The following is a 17,813-nucleotide window of genomic DNA, read 5'->3' on the forward strand; positions in this document are numbered from 1 at the left end:
TTTTTAGAGGAGATAACTGTTGTGCACAGGGAGGGGCAAATCCTGCCCCAGGGCTTGCTGGCTGTGAGCAGAGCTTTGCCACCAGGGAGCCTGGGAGCAGGTGAAGCACTCAGAGAATCACAGAATGGTTTGTGTGGGAAGGGACCTTATAGATCACCGAGTACCAGCCCCCCTGGCGTGGGTTGTCCTGTGCCTGGGTCTGGTTTACAGCTGTTCCACTTGGGGAATGTATTTGACTCCCAGTCTAACACTTTTTGGTCACAGCTCCTGTTTGTGCAGCTTGTCCCATCCCCCAGTGAGCACAGAGGCCAAAGCCTCATGTCCTGTAAGCAGGAAGGTTCCTGAGCACTTGGCACACTGGGGAGCAGAGCAGGAAAGGCTCATGCTTTGAGCAGGAATTGTCTGTCCTGCTGCTCCTGGGCAGGATGAGGCAGTGCCACAGGGTGGGCAGGATCAGACCATGGCAGATGCTCTTACTTGGATGGCCTGTGATCCACCTTGTAGCAGATCATGCTGCTCAGTCATTGAGTGTGGGGTTTATGTGTGTCCATCCCTGCCTGGGGAACAGAAGCAGCAGCTCTGCCTAACCCTGTCATGTTTCCATAGCTGTATCCTCTCATCCTTTTCTGTCACATATCTGTGTGCACAGGCTGTGAGGACTTCAGCCCTTAGCTGGGGATTTCCATGGGTCTGACAGAAGCTCTGCCTGGGCTGCCAGATAGCAGATCCTGAATGTGCTAATTGTCTGTATGCAAACTAACTCTGTCCTGCAGGCTTCCTGGACCTAAAACTGCATTGCCATGTTCCAGCTGAATGCCCCTCCCCAGAGTAAGCAGCTCTTGGAAAATATTTTCTACTACTGCCAGGGTTCCCTTCCCTGCCAGGGGGTCGAGGTGGCCCCTGCAGCTGTGGTCACTGGGAATGGCTCAGGGCAGGAGGTCAGCAAAGGGCTCACACTGCCCTGAGGATCTGCAGGGGAACACCCCAGCTACATCTGTCCTTGCCCAGCAGAGCAGTAGGTGACAGCAGCTGTCCTGTTCACGGGGGGCAAACGCACAGGAATGCCCTGAGACTTCACCCCACCCCACATGCTGGGTGAGAGGGGAGACAGTGAAGAGGGAGATGTTGGGTGAAACCATAGCCTGGGTGTACTCACAGATTAATGCAAGCTAACGAGCTTATGTGAGAGGCTTTCCAGAATGCCCATGAAATCTCCAGAAATGGGATAATACAATTTTTCAACATGTTCTTCACTAGACATCAGAACACCAAAGCAAAACAACAACTAGCAGGCACAAGATGTTCTTGAGAGCATCCTTACATGCCTTGCTTGGAGCTATCAGTGGGAATTTAAGCACCTTATGTAATGGGCTTTCTCTTCCAGCATCTGCTGCTGTATGGGAGGACGGGTGATGAGGGAAGGTATTGATTTAAGAGGAGGCATCTGGGGCCTTGACAACTGTCCAGCTCCATAGGAAGAGCCATGTCTACTAGGTTGAGGAGCAGGTCAGTCTGATTTTGCAGAGTGCTAGCTGCAGTATTAGCTCCGTAAGCTCATCTGTAGGGAGGAATCTTTACCAAAAATAACACATCCACTGTGTTAGATACCAGCATTTTTGACATGTTTCAGGGGTTTAAGTTGGACACCAGACAAGATTAAAGACCTCCTTACAACATGGTGAACTCTTCACCCTGACTAATTGAGCCTAACCTTTGGATGGCTTCTACAGCTTACTTTTCTCTCTTTTAAACACACATACCCTGAAGTGCACAGTCTGTGTGTCTGATGAGCAGGAGGGCTTTGTAGAAAAGTCCTCTTGCCTGTTGGAGAGAGGAATGATTTCCTGCTTTGGGCTTTTTATCATCACATTTGCTGAGCAACATGTGGTGAGTAAGGCTTCTGATTTTGTTGGCAGTTTTGAGGTGCTGAAAGATTGAAAGCAGGTTCTGTCCCCTCCTGCTTGCTCTTTCTTTTTTTTCTTTTTTTTTGTTTTTAATCTGACCATATTATTAGAATAGTATCCTGCTGCTGTCAAGGCAAGGTGTGCCCAGGGAGATGGTTCTGATCTTGGCCCTGATGCAAGCCTTTAAGCTGCATTTTTTAAAGCCCCAACACCCATGGAGAGCAGGTAAAGAGCCACATTTCTCACCCCCAGTGCTGAGGAGTGGAATTACCCCTTTGCAAGGGCCCAGAGCTGCACTTGCACTGCTGGGGTTGGAGCCCACCGAATGCTCCTCTGAGACAGACACTGCCAGGATGCTTTGCAGGGGATGTTCTCCCCTCCAGCTCCACAGCTGAGCCAGAGCACCCCCAGCAACTGAACTGCTGTAAGATCTATCCTGAACTAGTGACCCTCATCATGATCACATGGGCTGGAGGCTAACACAGAGCTTCATCACACCAGGCCAATCTTGCAGGGATCAGGCTGACCAGTTTTAGATTAAGCCACCACATATGTGCAGCACATGAGTGGCTGTTTAAAGAAAGCCTCTTACTTCCCCTTCCTCCCCCCCCCTTTTAAGGCTTATTTCTTTAGTCACGTGTCATGGGGGCTGGCAGCAGGTTCAGAAAGTCTGAGCTCTCCCAGCTCAAGGTCATTGGGATTGTTTAAATATAATCTCCTTTTCTGTACTTATACTTTCCTACAACTTGCTATTCTGTCTTTCTAAAATTAAACTGTTGAGCAAAAGAGTAGGTTGGGCTTTGCATGCAGGGCTGGTTAGGGGTCAGGCTAGCAGCAGGCTGGACCCTTTGTCAGGGTTTGTGCCTGTGTGAGGTGATACCAGGGATGCAGAGCACTGGACACCATCAGACTCACAAGAAAAGGTGGTCCTGGAGTTTAAGCATCAGGCTGCTGTGGGACAAAGATGACAGCAAAGTTCTCTCTGCTTGTCCACCCCTCTGGGAATGACAAAAGGACCTGTGAGACTCTGAACATCACTGTGCAGGACTCAGGCCCACTCTGCAAATATTGGAAGACCCCATCCTCACCATCCTTGGGCAGCTCTAGTGGTTGTGAGTTCACACAGCTTTGCTTTCCTAAGGAAAGAAACCCTTCCACTTACTGATTGACTCACTAATAGCTCTAATAAGTTACTGGTTACACTGGAGTCATGGGAAGGATGGGAAAGCGAGGTGACACTGGGTAACACGGCTTAGGAGCTTGTTCTGGGACCTGGAGTGAGGCTGCTGCTGAAGGCAGTGGCTGTGTGCTCTGGGTTGTTTTCTTAGTGGGGAGTGGTGGGGGTAAGGAAACCTCTGAAGATAACTCAAGGACATGGCTGTAATCCCCCCCTGCTCAAGGACTGTGTAAAAGCATGAAATGGGATAAATGTTTTTGTCAGAGACCTTGGCTTTCCCATATGCTTCATGGGAAGCATCACCTTCCCTGCTCCAGAGCACAGGGGCACCCATGCTGGTGCCAGCCTTTCTTCCTGCTCTGCTGTCACTCTTTCCATGGCTGTGTGCCCTGTCACTGTCCCTCCAAGGCTGACGTGCACCGCAGAACCACCCTTGTGATGCTGCTGAACAAAGATGCTTCTGTGAACTGCCTGCGTGCAGGGGAGAGGAATTCAGAGGGTGCTGGGGAAACCACTCATGTCAGACTTGGTTTAATCCTATTGTCATCAGCCTGGTTTGGCTGGGGAGTGTGTGAGTGAACTTGTACTGGCTTCAGGAGGGAATATTTGCGTTGTAGAAACCCATCCCAGCTTCAGCTCAGATGATCTCAGTTTGTTTTGTCCTCTGGAGTGTGCTATCAGGTTAGGAGTCCCCGGGGAGCAGAGCTGGTACTGCCTTTTCATTGGAGTCTTTGTGCTTCCAGCATTTTTTCCATGTGGAAGTCAGTCAAGAACAAGCTTTCTGGGGCACTCTTACTCCTGCAGCTGGGTGGTGCAGGTGTGCAGAAAAAGGAACAATAGTACCCAGTGCCAGGTGGGACAGCTGTGCTTTTGTTATTCCGATAGTAATTACAGAAGAAACTTCATTGAACTCTGGTTCTACTATGGACCTGCTTTGTGCTGTGCTGCTCATTTAAATTCTTTGCCTCTCCCTGATCAGCTGTGTGTTGTGTTTCATCCGGTTCAGGGCATGTGACACCAGATGCAGGATGCATTTCTTAGGCTGCTGCCATTTAGTAATTTTTTGTTTTTCTTTGCTCCATGCAACAGTTCCTAAAAATGTAAACTTAAGTGATTCCTCTTTGTGTTACCACCTACAGAGCTCCAAAGCTAGGGGCTGTTTCTAGCACTGTCACAGTTAAGTCATGCCTCAGATCTCAATGGCCTGAGTGTGGATTAAGAAAGATGTGATTGTTAAAGGCCATTCAGCAACATTCAGATGTGATTTATAGTCGGAAGTGGGGTTTATGAATCTAGAGGATTTCAAGCTTTTTGTTTCCAAACAGTGAGACACACTTCTGAGCTTCCCCTTCAAATAGAAGTTGAAAGCCTTTTATATAACACAGTTCCAGGAGTTGAAACTTTAGGAAGGAGGCCAAGGATTGTGAAACTTGTGATATCATTGTGAGAGTAGGCAGCACTGAGGTTTGTTTAGGCAAAACTTTCAGGGAAATTCCTGGGTATCTGGGCTAAATATCCTGGTTTTGTTTATTTACCACAATTGCTGCAGACTTGCACTGGGAACATTTGAATGGGGGAGGAGAGAGGCAACACAGCTCAGTTCTGTGTCAGGAAATACCACATCATGTCATGCTTTCGAGCCTCTCCTGACTTTTGTGTCAGCCTGATTTAAACCTTATCACTCTGGAGGCTTGGGTGCATTAAGAAGTACAAGGAGTTCTGCACAAATATCTTGCCAAGCAAGATACAGCAAGGCTGGTTCTCTAATGAAGGAAAAACAGCTTGAGGAGGAGGTCCCTATCTCTTTGTCAAAACACTTCTTTTTGCTAAAGAAGTAATTTTCCTCACTGTTCTTATTTTCCACTTCCCTGCTGAAAAGCAAAAATCCTTATCTGACGTTTTTTCAGGTTTCAGGCCTGCTTTGTTTCTGACTGCTGTTTCAATGCAAAAGTTAAGCTTTCATTAGTACCTTTTCAAAAACAGTGAGTGAAAACTTTCCACAAGGGGAGAAGAATTTGATCACCTCTAATCCTAACTTAGATACCAAAGAATGACGGTAACATCCTTGTGATGCAGAACACACTTGTCTCATGATGCAGGGAGGAGAGAACAGCTGCTGAGCACTGCTGAGATCTGCTGCATGGTCATTACTGACCCAGTGGGCCCTAGGAGAGGCACTGCCAAAATGAGTAAATCCTGAGTCAGAGCAGGCAGTGACAAGTGGCACTATTTAAAGTACACCAGACTAACAAGTGACAGCCTTATCTATAGATGTGCATCAAAAGTATCATCCTGTTTTTCTGCAGAGAATACCAGAGGAGCTCACCTTAGATGCCTTACTAGAAATGAATGAGTCAAAGGTGAAAGAAACAATGAAGAGATGTGGTGCCAGAGATGAGGAGTGCTCCAGACTCAACGGGGCACTGAGCTGCTTACGGAAGGTGACTGAATCAGGTACAGACTGCCCTGTTGTTCAGTGGGATTAGGTTCTCCCCAGCCTGGCCCCTTTCCTGCTTCCTTTCATATGAGACAATCTACAAAAACCTCTGGAGAATGTCTCTGGGTATATCCTGCAACCAGTATTAGCGTATGGCTCTTGGATGTACATGAAGTTGCAGTGATCAAACCCAGCTAGAGCTGAGAGACCCAGCTTGGACCTGGTTTAGACAGCATGCCAAATAAATAAATGGAAAGAAATGTATGGAGAAATATCCTCTCCTACTCAACAGACAATATCCTTATTCCCTCTGTGTTCAGAGTTGTGTCTAATGCTCCAGTTAATCCTCTGTCATTCAGGACACATATCCTTGACCAAACGAATGCAACCAGATTTCTTGTAGCTAATCCTGTCCTCAAATATTGCCTGTGCAGAGAGAAGATGTAATTCTGTTTGGCATTACTTTCCTCAGGAGCCTGAGTATTGTTCAGCTCTATGCTTTAGAAGATAAAACCACTGCTCTGTCAAGCCTTTACCACTGCATAGCTCAGATTGATTCACTTCTCTTTAAAACTGCTGGCCTCCTGCTGATTTTCTTTGACTGCTGGAATTGATAGAATCATTAGCCAAATTCCAGTAGCAGATTCAAGAGCTATGAAAAAAACCAATTTACCTTGAAGCTATGGAAGGAAGGGTGCTGTGTAATTAGAAATACATGTGTTCAGCATGTAAATGGATCTGAGCAAGTTTTTTAAAATCAGCCCAATACTGGATTCCCAGAGGTCTCTTTCACCATCTCCCCCTGTCACCCTCCCCAGGCTACTTTCAAAGGCACTGTCAAATCTGTAGGAGTGTTTCTCCCAGCATGCTGGTGCTAACCTGTGTCACATCTTTCTTTGTAGCAATTATCAATCTGTGACTGAAAGGTGATGTTTCCTCTTGGTATTATGACAGTTCAAATAATTTGCAAATTAGAAAGATTAGTTAATGGAAAAGTCAGCAAACAGCCCAGTTTCCTATTTCCTTTTTTCTAATCTTTCATGTCCTGCATTGTAAAATGTTCTCCATCCAAACAGTGGCACAACCAGCCATTGTTCAGAAGTTACAGCATTCACTTCTTACAAAAAAATTACATTTTTTAAAATCCAGGTATATCATCTTTTTTCAAGCATGACTGGTCAACAGGATATCAGAGCCTGAAGCTTTGACTTTTCACCTTGATATAAGTCATTATGGACATACTTAAAATTAAGCCAGAGAGTTATCCTGATGAATTAAGCTCTGAAATGATCCCAATAACCTGTGCTTTGCAGCCTGCAGGCCTTTGTACCTTTCCCCACACCTTACAGCCTAAAGCACAAGTGGTATGTGTATGTGTACACACACAGTGCTTTTCCTTCTGATCAACCAATAACATTGCTATGGTTGCTGAACAGGTGGGGAGTTCAAAGATGATGTTCTGATGAACCTTCCTGAGGCACGACGGGAGAACAGCTCCAGCACCCCCCCGGACTCCTCTGCACCCCCTGCCCTGCAGCCCCCCCGGGGCAGCACCCAGCACCCACGCTCCCTCTCAGTGTCTACATCCCCAGCTCCTGACTCTCTTGCCTCGAGCCACGGACCTTCTATCTATGCAGAAAACCTCCTGGACCCTTTTGCATTCCCCACACAGAGTGGCAGGTTAACACCAAGGACTCCTCACAGCATCACCATCACCCCACCAGCCACTCCTCAAACCAAGAGACGGCACAAGCTGAAGCCACCAAGGACCCCTCCTCCCCCCTGCCGGAAGGTTTTTCAGCTGCTCCCCAACTTCCCAACCCTCACAAGGAGCAAGTCCCACGAATCACAGTTGGGAAACAGGATAGATGAAGTTCCACCAATAAAGTAAGCATGACACTTGCTCCTTGCCCACGGGCACTGCGGGCTGTGTTTCATTCAGTGCTCCAATTCTGCCTCTGTGACAGAGCTGCCCTCCAGCGGCCTGGCCATGGTTTCACTGTAGTCTCAGAATCTGCATCAGTGGGATATTCTCAAATAACCACAAAACCTATGGCAGGAAAGGGTAAATTATACACATGTGGCCTTGTAAGCCATACAGTATTCTGTATGTTCACTCACAGGCTGGAGCTGGAACTCTATCCAGCAAATACTACCATTTGCAGGAAAATAGTGGCTCTGAAGAGACTTGAGTAGCCTGTGTAAAACCAAAGATGTTTGTAAACCTGACATCAAACACTGCAGGAATGAGTTTCTGCTCTAGAAGATTGTCTATCCTGCCACGTCAATGTAAATGTCTAAAAATATATATTTATGTTTTTCTCTCTCTAGGTTCGGTAAGAGATTTTTACAGGGCTGTCTTCATTTCCCTGCTGAGAAGAACCTGTCCTTGTCAGCTGTCTGTGATCACCCCTGTGCACCCTCTGGGGGTCCACAATAGGGCCTTCCATCCCAGAGTTTCTGCTACCTCTAGCAGCAGCTTGGCCTACTGGAGAACTGCAGGATGTTTTCGTGGTCTTTTCTGTACCTGGTATTTCTTCCGATGACAAAAGAAAGGAAGAGGAATAGTGATGTTTAAAGGGTCAAAGAAAATTAAGAGTTTTAAGGTGTAATTGCTTGTCTGTGACTTCAGACAAGTCACAGTTAGTGGTGCCTCTTGGCATTGCAAATAACTGTGTCTAACCCTTCAGTATCTTTGGTTATTTATGGCCAAGTATCTCTGTAATGAAGTCAGACAGTTGCAACCTCTGAGAGTCACTTCAGCCTGTGCTCAAATGTGGAATGTGTCCTCTGATGCTGATGAGTCTGTCCCTAAGTTCAGGGGCTTACAGGACCAGGATGTGTTTTTATCCAGTGATGTGTCAGTGCCATTTAGAGTTTCAGCCCTCCCTGTGTGACTGAGTCTGCCTCACAGACATAGTCTGGAGCCTTGGGAGCTGACAGAGATGTGGGCATCCTGAGAAGTGTCTCATCTTTTTGTAAAATACAGAAGTCCATATAAGGACATTGTAGGACCACACATACATCTAGTGCCCTTTAAAACAAAAATTTTAGGAGCTACTTTCAGAAATTAAAAAGCATAGGAAGAAAATTGTGGAAATAAAATGCAAACAGAAATCTGAGCACTTCTCTGCGGAGAGTGACAGAATTTATGCAATAAATAAAAATGGCATTAGAATAAATTCAAACAGAAATGAAGAATTTTAGTGCTTTTTTGCATATAGTCATAATGCCTCCTTTAAAATCTCTACTGTAGGCTCTTTTATGTGTCATTCAACTCCAAACTGTTGTATTACCTAGGACTCTTCAGTAAGGATTTAGCCATTTTAACAGATATTAACAGCTATCTTAAGTGTTGTATAATCTTAATTCAGATGACTGCATTTGGATGGCCACACTAGATCAGCAATATTTCTTGGAAAAGCAACCAGTCGTTCCAGCCTCTTTTAAGATGCTAAGAAACAGATCCCTTTAAAAGTTCATTGGAATAATGATAAAAAAGAATCTGGTGCCATCTAGGGTCAAAGAGAGAGACTGGCTTTGTGAGCATTGAGAGTGTCCAGTCCTGAAGTTCTGCTGATGCCTGCAGATTTGAGTTTTCTGCAGATCTGCAGCAAGGCCATCGGCTTAATTCAGGAAATCTGTCAGATTCTTAGCATTTGAGAGGTTTTAGGAAGTTATGTGGCATAATCACTGGACTGGCATTTTGAAGTCTAGGTCTAGGCTTCTGAGTCATGCTGCCCTAACCCAGCCTCCTGTTCTCCACCAGAACTCTCCCAAGGATCCCCTCAAATGGTACGAAGAGACTTTGGCTTAGCTGTAACACACAGGTAAGCAACACACAGAGGAAGCAAAGTGAGGGGCCAGCCCAGGGCAGGATCCTCTCCAGTGCCTTTGTCCCCTGAGCCCTGAGTTGGGGCATGTGCCTCATTTGCCAAGTTCAGCCCTGAATATACATTTTTCTTTTTCTGCCCTGTAACTTCCTGCATCCCTTTTCCCAAATCCCAACCAAAACTGGGCTAGCAAGCTGTAATGCCAGACAAACCATCTGTCCAGTTGTCTGGTAAAGGGACAACACTCCTACTGCCACTACCCACAATAAACTGGGTGACAGTTCTACAAAGATGTTCGGTTTTTTTATGAAAAGAAGTGATATTCTGTCACCTGGGTATCTTTGACTGCATGAGGCTTCAGATCTGTAATTGCTGAGCTGCAGCTTTCAGGACCCTGTAGAGATGTGTGTTCATGCTCAGTCTGTCTCCCTGGTCAGAGACACCTGAGCACCTCTTAGCCCTGTTCCAAGAGTGGAGAAGAAGCAAGAGGCCAGCTGGTTCCAGCTGCCTTTCAGTTGCTTTTGATCATAAAAATGTGATGTCATTCTGGCCACAACACCACGTGTCCTAGAAAGAGCTAAAGGAGTACAGCCTGTATGTAACTACCTACAAATGGTAAACTTCCCTTAGACACCAGTTAACACCACTTTACCCTCTTGTCCCTATTTAGGTTCTCTACAAAGTCCTGGTTATCTCAGATTTGCCAAGTCTGTCAGAAAAGTATGATGTTTGGGGTGAAGTGTAAGTACTGCAGGTGAGCACACAGTGATGATCTTTTTCAGAAGAACTTTGCATTTGATTCATTAAAGTTTGCCTGCAACACAGATCTCTTGACATGATGCACTCTTAGCAGTGGCATCATTTTTTCATTCAGCTTCTGAAGAGGCAAAGGGGATGCTTTTGCACAGCTGATACTTAGGTTGGCAGCATCAGACATGGATGAACCAAATTTATTTCCCCGCCACAGGCTTCCTACCTGATCAGGGGCAAATCTTGTAGTGGGAGCTGCATACCTACCAGCCAGGATTTTAGTTACTGCTTCTCTATCTGGGTTGTTAGTTTAGAGTGCTGAGATTTGAGTGCTTGCTGTGGTGGGATGAGAGTCAGTGAAGGTAACCATATTAAAAATAAATCAGATGCTAAGATATGCATATGGTTCCATTAGCCTAATGACACACATAATAGGATTCTTCTTATGAATGCATGCTGCTCTGGGGCCCAGAGCATTCCAGAACTTCCTCTGAGATTAGCATAAGAATTACAAATTAAGGACAGGCTGCTTCTTTTTGGGAAAGAACAAGTTGCTATTTAACATGTAATGTTTCTCTTTCAGATTGAAATGTCACAACAAATGTACTAAAGAGGCACCTGCTTGTAGAATATCCTTCCTTCCCAGTGAGTAATTTTCTACAAATTCTTAGCATTTCAATGTAATTGATGGTATGCAAGAATAAAAAGTCTGATTAGAGCTTTTTTTTCTCCATTCAACCTGTTTTTCAGTAACAAAAATAAGAAGAACAGAGTCTGTCCCTTCTGATATCAATAATCCAGTAGACAGACCAACAGAGCCACAATTTGGAACTCTTCCCAAAGCACTAACTAAGAAGGTACGTGGTGGCTAAAGTGAGTCTTGTGTCTGTCAGTCACTAAGGAGCTAAACACAATAAGGAGAGGTGGCAGCAGTATCTTACTGATTAGAGCAAGAATGGCACCCTGAGCTTTCACTTTGCAAGATTCTGGTATGTGACATTTTCTCCATGTAAAATCTAAGTTATGCACAGCTCCAGATGACTGCTCACTTAGAAAAACTGTTTGACTGAGGCTGGAGACAGCTTTCCTTTCTCATTGTTCAGTAAACACTAAGGGGAATTCTTTCTTCCCTTGCTTTGAAGGAGCATCCACCAGCAATAAATCACCTGGACTCCAGCAGTAATCCTTCTTCTACAACCTCATCCACACCATCCTCTCCAGCACCTTTCCAGTCTTCCAACCCTCCCAGTGCAACACCTCCTCCAAACCCCTCTCCCATGGGGCAGAGAGATGGGCGATTTAACTTTCCAGGTAAGCTCAGCTTTTCCAGGTGACCTCTGCCAAGACCAGAGAGACCTCCCTGTCCAAGACTTCAGAGTAGTTGCAGGTTCCTGAATACAAGGTTGTGTCTTAAACAAGGAGTGAGGGTGCATCTTGCTACCTGATAGAGAAAATGAACTGTTCTTAAACGTCTTCAAGTGGTATGAACAACACAGCTTTGCAGGGTACAGATTGTCCAAGAGTGCTGGCACCTTTCTTAAATGTTTTGATCTATTTTCTCCTTTTTTTTAAAAGGATTAAAAAAAAAATTCTATTCTTTCTCCTTCCCTTACTCATTGTATTGTAAAATGCATGCTGCCTGCTATGCTTGGTCACCAATGGCCTTAAATCATGAGCAAGCTGATTGCTAGAGCAGAATGAGAACTGGGATGAATGACTCTACCAGTCCCACAGTCACCACTCATGTTTAAACCACTGACATACATGTATGGTGGAGAAGAATTTATCCACCATACTTTGCAGATTAAGGACCCAAACATGCAGTCTACAACAGAGACAAGGATCTCTGACAAGGGCAAAGATTTACACAGTGAGAATAAAGTGAATTTCTTTGTTCTGGAAATGAAGACTGACCAGCTGCTACATCTAGCCCTCAACTGTGCTGCATTTTGCATCTAGCTTTTGATCTGTCAGTGAAAGTTGCTGCTTTAGCCTACTCAAGCCTTTAGTACAGGGCTTCTACTGCAAGTGCCTTGTATGAGGACACAGCACTCAAATTCACTGAAATAAAATGATTGTGAATTGTTCATGAGCTTCAGCTTCCTTGGGTGCTTAAGCCATGAGAGCACTGAAGCCCCAGCTTTCCCTGGCCGTGCCTTTTAGCATCCCTTGGCTCTCGGAATTTGCTTCTGCCACTTGAAGTCTGAATGTGTTGTTTCCCACCAGCCTGTTTGCTTATGGTAACAAAGCTCAGAGGTATCATCTGTCACAGTCTTCCAAAATGCACGTGCTAAAATTCACCCGCTCAAGCAGGCCCATAATCTACTAATCTGTTGCCCAGCAGTGAGTTGGGACTAATTCATTGAATGCATATGGGGCACTTACTGATCATTCTCTAACTTGTTTTTTTTGTTTGTTTGTTTGTTTTCTCCTGGTAATTTTTTTTTGCTGTCATTGTTCTAAAAAACACAATTAAAAAAAAAAAGCTGCCTACTACATTCAGCATAGACAACAATTTATCTTCCCAGGTGAGTTGATCATTTTAATTCTACTAACCAACTTCTGCCAAAAAGTAACTTGTTTGTAAACTTCTGCATGCTGCCCAGGAATGATAATTCTGCTTTTTTTTTTTTTTAAATTATCTAAAATAGTTAAAATTTTCTCTTATCTCAGTATATAACACTGGTAACACTGGACAGGCTAGGTGCAGGATGAACTGTAGTATGGATTAATTTACATGTCCTAGTTCTGTGAGGATGTAAGTATTTCTGGGCCAACTTGAAGGTGTGGGAGCAGTTCACAGACAAGGACTGACCTTGAGAGACATTACAGATAAGAAGGTGGATAGGAAGACAGCCGAGTTTGCTCAATATAGGAGCAAATAAGTACTGGGAAAGATAAACATAGTTTTAAATTAATAGAAGTGTAAAATTATATAGTCTGATGTTGAGTTAGTTTTGTAATTCCTGACTAAGCAGCAAATAATAACTATTGCAATGTTAAAAGCTTGACTCTATGAGATTAAAGGGTAAAATATCCATCACAATGTTTCTGCTTCCCCAGAAATTCCCAGTCCTGCACAAATAGCCCACCCTCCAGAAATTGCTTCAGACACTAAGTAAGTATAGCTTGGAATTCTTCTATTTGTGTGGTGGTTACCTGATAATCTTCAGATCAGTCTGAATGCATGTTGTGTTATGACCAAAACAGAACTAATCATCTGAAAACTTAGGGGACCACTTTAGACAGCAAGAATGATGCTGGTGTTCCCAGGTTTATTATGGCAAAGGCAGCAGCCCCCATCTGCCTGGGGGGTTCTGCAAACACTGCTGACTGTAACCTCTCTTCTCTCCTTAGTGCTGCTCAGCAGCCAGACACAGAGGGACAGGAATGTGAAGCAGAGGTAGGTGTTCTGCTCTGCCCTTTTCTACACTCACAAATGCTGTGTTCAAAGGGCAATTGAAAAGCTGTGGCCCTGGGACTGCACACATGCAGACCAGCTGTGCCTTACCTTAGCTACTGCTTGTTCTACACATTTACCCCTTTTCTAAACTCTTTTCTACACTTTCTGGTCCTCACCTGCACACACTGACATGCACACACAGATGATGTCTCTCTGTAGCCTCCTGAGGTGGCTTTGATGGGAGGTATGTTTCTAGAGCTGTAGTCAAGTGTGCACATACAAGCCCCTGAAGTTCTCTCAAAGCAGCTTTGGTTCTGCCCCGTGGATGGCCCTCTCAGCACGTGTTCCCCTTCTCCTTTTGGAAACAGGTGGAAGAACCAGAGACAAATAAATCAGAACCTGAAGATGATGAGGATGAGGTGGAAGACTTGCCAAACAGACGACCACACCTGCAAGGGATGATCTATCGCAAACCCAGCCAGACCAGTGTCTACCTGCAGGAGTGGGACATTCCCTTTGAACAGATTGAACTGGGAGACCCGATTGGCCAGGGACGGTGGGGGAAGGTGTACAAGGGAAAGTGGCATGGGGAAGTGGCCATCAGGCTCTTGGAGATAGATGGGAACAATCAGGATCACCTCAAGCTCTTCAAAAAGGAAGTGATGAACTACAGACAGACCCGACACGAGAATGTGGTACTTTTCATGGGAGCATGCATGCACCCTCCTCATTTAGCAATTATTACCAGGTAAGGATACAGCATCTCAGTGTTAACAGTTTATGGTATATGTGTGTTATACAGATAAATAATATTTATTTTTTTTATGTATAAAAATGTCACAATTTAAAAAATAAACATCCCGCTGTAGTCAGGAGGTGGCAGGTGTGGATGCAGTCTGTGTTCCTCCGAGTTTAGAGGCTTCTCCTCTTAGGGAGCATATATTTTTTGGCAGTTTTGTTTCAATTTTTGAATTCTTAAATAATAAGATTGAGAAAGCATGAGGTAAAATAACTGAGGAACAGGCTTTTCCTGTGTCATCTACTTCTAGATGGTAAGTGACCATAAATCAATGTATGAGGCTGATAAAGCAAGTTACCTGTTCCCTTATGTTCCTGGCTGATTAGGCAAAAATGTTACTATTTTTCACCCCTCTTCTGTTTTCAGTATTTAGCTGAGGTGAGGATGATTTAGCCCCTAAATAACAGCTTTTTGAGATATTCACATGCAGGCTGAGTCTAAGTAAGGGCATTAGTCTGGCAGGGAAGTACTGGGTCATTTTCTAATTGGCAGTTCCAAAAGGATTTTCCTGCTGAAGTAACCAGTAGCACCAGCAGCACAAGCTGGTGCTCAGATTTTAAAACTGGCCTTGAGATGTCAGAGCAGTGGAACATTGACTGGGCTTCTGAAGGAATACGTAAATAAGCATTTGTTGCATCTCTCTGAGCATGCTTTAACAGCAGATCTGTCTGTGTGTACATCCACACAGGTGTAAATCAATTGTGTCCTTAAAAGTTCTTCAAAGCAGGATTTCTCATTGGTGAAAGAGGGCTGGGTTTCTGTGAGCATGACAAAAAAACCACCTGAACCTCCAGCCTTACATTACTATTTTCCTTCAGCATTTTAAAAACCTTTCTCTGGACTGTTCCTCTCTCCTATAGCTTCTGCAAAGGAAGGACACTTCACTCCTTTGTGAGGGACCCCAAGATATCCCTGGACATAAACAAAACCAGGCAGATAGCCCAGGAGATCATTAAGGTAAGGACATGTTCTGCCCAGGCCTCAGCAAGAGCCCAGAGGCTGCACAGCTGGAGAGGTTCTGCAAGTCTCAGTAGCCCAATGGGGTGTTACTTAAAGTTGTCTGAAAAAAGTGCTCATTTAGTGGGCAGTAAACCAAGGCCCTGTAAGGAGAGAAAAAGAGCTTTTGCTTGTCAGTGAGGGCCTGGGGAGGGAGAATAGGGGTAAAGGGAAGGCTGAAGTAAAGTGTGCAGGACAGGTTCCCTTCCCCTTTGTCATCAACTGCAGCTAATCTAATGCATTCTAAAGCAGATGGCATTTTCTCCCAGATTTGCAGTTCTCTGTGCTTGCTTACAACATTTCAGTTAATAATAAATAATTACCAGTTGAGCACTAAACTAAGATCTGCTCTTTTGCACCCCTCCTGCATAAGTCAACAGCTGTTGCATCCCCATTAATCACTTATGCTGGAGCAATGAGAGTAAATGTGTCTTAGAAGGCAAAGCATGCCCAGAGTTAGGCTTGTAAATAATAAAACAAGTTTACATCTCCATATATTTCCCAGGGCATGGGGTATCTTCACGCAAAGGGGATTGTACATAAGGATCTGAAATCCAAGAATGTTTTCTATGACAATGGGAAAGTTGTGATCACTGACTTTGGATTATTTGGAATTTCGGGTGTGGTTCAGGAAGGAAGGTAAGTGGAGGTTTCTATGTTTGGTCCACTTCCAGAATGGTCACTAACCATCACAACACATCAACAGTGTAACTTACACAGTGTAAGGGAGGAGTTTTGATTGCTTTAGTATATACACACCATTTTGGAACACACACTTTGTTTTTTTTATAGCAGAGTTTTTCTACAGTTCCCATAGCACTTTTCTAGGAAGTTATGTCTGGAGTAAGACTCATAACACAGAACAAAGAAAACTCCAAGCCCAAGAATGAGCTAACAGGCCACCACTTGGGTATTTTTAATAAGGCAAGAAAATTAGAAAGGAAATGTCAATGAAAACATTTGAGTAAATAAAATCAAGCCATTAGCTGAAGCACAGATAGAGTCCATAGGCTGCTTTTTGGGTGAAGCAGTAGTGTTTCAGCACATCTTTCTTTTGAACTCAGGAGGGAGAATGAACTGAAGCTGCCCCATGACTGGTTATGCTACCTGGCTCCTGAAATTGTTCGTGAGATGGCCCCTGGGAAGGATGAAGACAAGCTGCCTTTCTCCAAAGCTGCAGATATCTATGCCTTTGGGTAAGAGAGCACCTGAGAGTACCAAAGGAACTTTCTAATTGAGGTTTGTTACAGACCTGAGCCTTGTGAGCCAGTGGTCCTCTCTCACAGATGCAGGGTTTTAGCTAGGATGTATTTTTCTCACCTACTACAAAAGCTGTGGGTGGGAGGGATTTCCTGCACAGCCAGGAAAAGTGGAACAGTGTCAGGGGTTTCTATCTTTCTCTAACAGCTGGCAAAGACCTGATTTGCCTGTTGCTGTTGCAGGACTGTGTGGTATGAGCTCCAAGCAAGAGAATGGCCTTTCAAAACACAGCCTGCAGAGGCACTCATCTGGCAGATTGGCAGTGGTGAAGGAGTGAAACAAGTCCTGGCAACTGTTAGTTTGGGGAAAGAAGTCAACGTAAGTACCTCAATTGCAGCAAACCTTCCTTACAGCTATTTATCAAAAAAGAGGGGGCTCCTTCAAAGCACAGATTATAACTCTCAAGATAAAGGGCAGGAGAGAGAACAGATTAGAATGGGACACCAGGTTGGATCCTAAGCCTCTGCCCATAACTGTGCCACAGAGGTGGACACAGTGATTGTAAGAGTGTCCCCAGCCTCTGTGCGACTGCATCTCTGGCTGGGCTCCGCCAGATGACAGTGCTCAGTCAGTTGCCTGCTCTGCACAGCTGATGTGGAGATAATGAGCCCCAAACCCCCTTTGCAGGAAATTCTCTCAGCGTGCTGGTCCTTCGATCTCAGCGAGAGGCCAAGCTTCACTGTCCTCATGGATATGCTGGAAAAACTGCCAAAGCTGAACCGCCGGCTCTCCCACCCGGGGCACTTCTGGAAGTCAGCTGAGTGAGTATCTGCTGCTGCTAACAACAGTTATGCTGCTCAGAATCTGCTAGCTGAACATTTCTGTGCTTTGTGTTCCTGGGGGGTCAGGCCTCTGGGCGGGCAGCAGTGTGCACTTCTGCCTTTCCAGGTACCAGGAAATGATGCAAGGAAGTGCATAATTGTGCCCATTTACCGCATACTTTGCTCAGTGTTTATATTCATTTACTGAACCCCTAATATTTACTTACTCTCTTTCCCCCTTTTTTTTTTTTTGATGTTTAATTTATTCCCTTCTTTACCATAACCCTTCATGATCTTCCTGCAATACTGTACCATAACTAACCAAACACTTCTGTTTGTCTGGCAACTCTCCTGGCATTTTGTGCTTTGGTGAGTGTGTCTTGTTTGGGGTTTTGGTTGAAAATGTCACCCTTTCTTTTTTGTGCAATTTCCCCAACATTTGTACTGGATCTCTGATACATTAGAGCATCTACCAGCTGAGGCTGTGCATCTC

General features: G+C 44.8%; 1 protein-coding gene across 2 annotated transcripts in view; it reads left to right on the plus strand.

Moving 5' to 3' along the window:
* The window catches only part of KSR1 (kinase suppressor of ras 1), a 52,665-nt gene that overhangs the window by 29,917 nt on the left and 4,935 nt on the right, over window positions 1–17,813 (plus strand). The window contains exons 3-19 of one of the 2 annotated variants that reach the window (XM_071765327.1): window positions 5,388–5,535; window positions 6,955–7,405; window positions 7,850–7,854; window positions 9,288–9,348; window positions 10,022–10,105; window positions 10,685–10,746; window positions 10,852–10,958; window positions 11,244–11,412; window positions 12,588–12,629; window positions 13,165–13,219; window positions 13,459–13,504; window positions 13,873–14,252; window positions 15,164–15,260; window positions 15,805–15,938; window positions 16,364–16,495; window positions 16,742–16,877; window positions 17,187–17,320. In XM_071765327.1, coding sequence (XP_071621428.1) covers window positions 5,388–5,535; window positions 6,955–7,405; window positions 7,850–7,854; window positions 9,288–9,348; window positions 10,022–10,105; window positions 10,685–10,746; window positions 10,852–10,958; window positions 11,244–11,412; window positions 12,588–12,629; window positions 13,165–13,219; window positions 13,459–13,504; window positions 13,873–14,252; window positions 15,164–15,260; window positions 15,805–15,938; window positions 16,364–16,495; window positions 16,742–16,877; window positions 17,187–17,320 — 2,243 coding nt within the window. Of the gene's footprint in view, window positions 1–5,387; window positions 5,536–6,954; window positions 7,406–7,849; window positions 7,855–7,970; window positions 9,349–10,021; window positions 10,106–10,684; window positions 10,747–10,851; window positions 10,959–11,243; window positions 11,413–12,587; window positions 12,630–13,164; window positions 13,220–13,458; window positions 13,505–13,872; window positions 14,253–15,163; window positions 15,261–15,804; window positions 15,939–16,363; window positions 16,496–16,741; window positions 16,878–17,186; window positions 17,321–17,813 lie in introns of those variants that run through there. The other variant, XM_071765326.1, reaches the window with a different exon arrangement.

The sequence above is a fragment of the Heliangelus exortis genome, chromosome 21 (assembly GCF_036169615.1).
Source record: "Heliangelus exortis chromosome 21, bHelExo1.hap1, whole genome shotgun sequence".
Lineage (NCBI taxonomy): Eukaryota > Metazoa > Chordata > Aves > Apodiformes > Trochilidae > Heliangelus > Heliangelus exortis.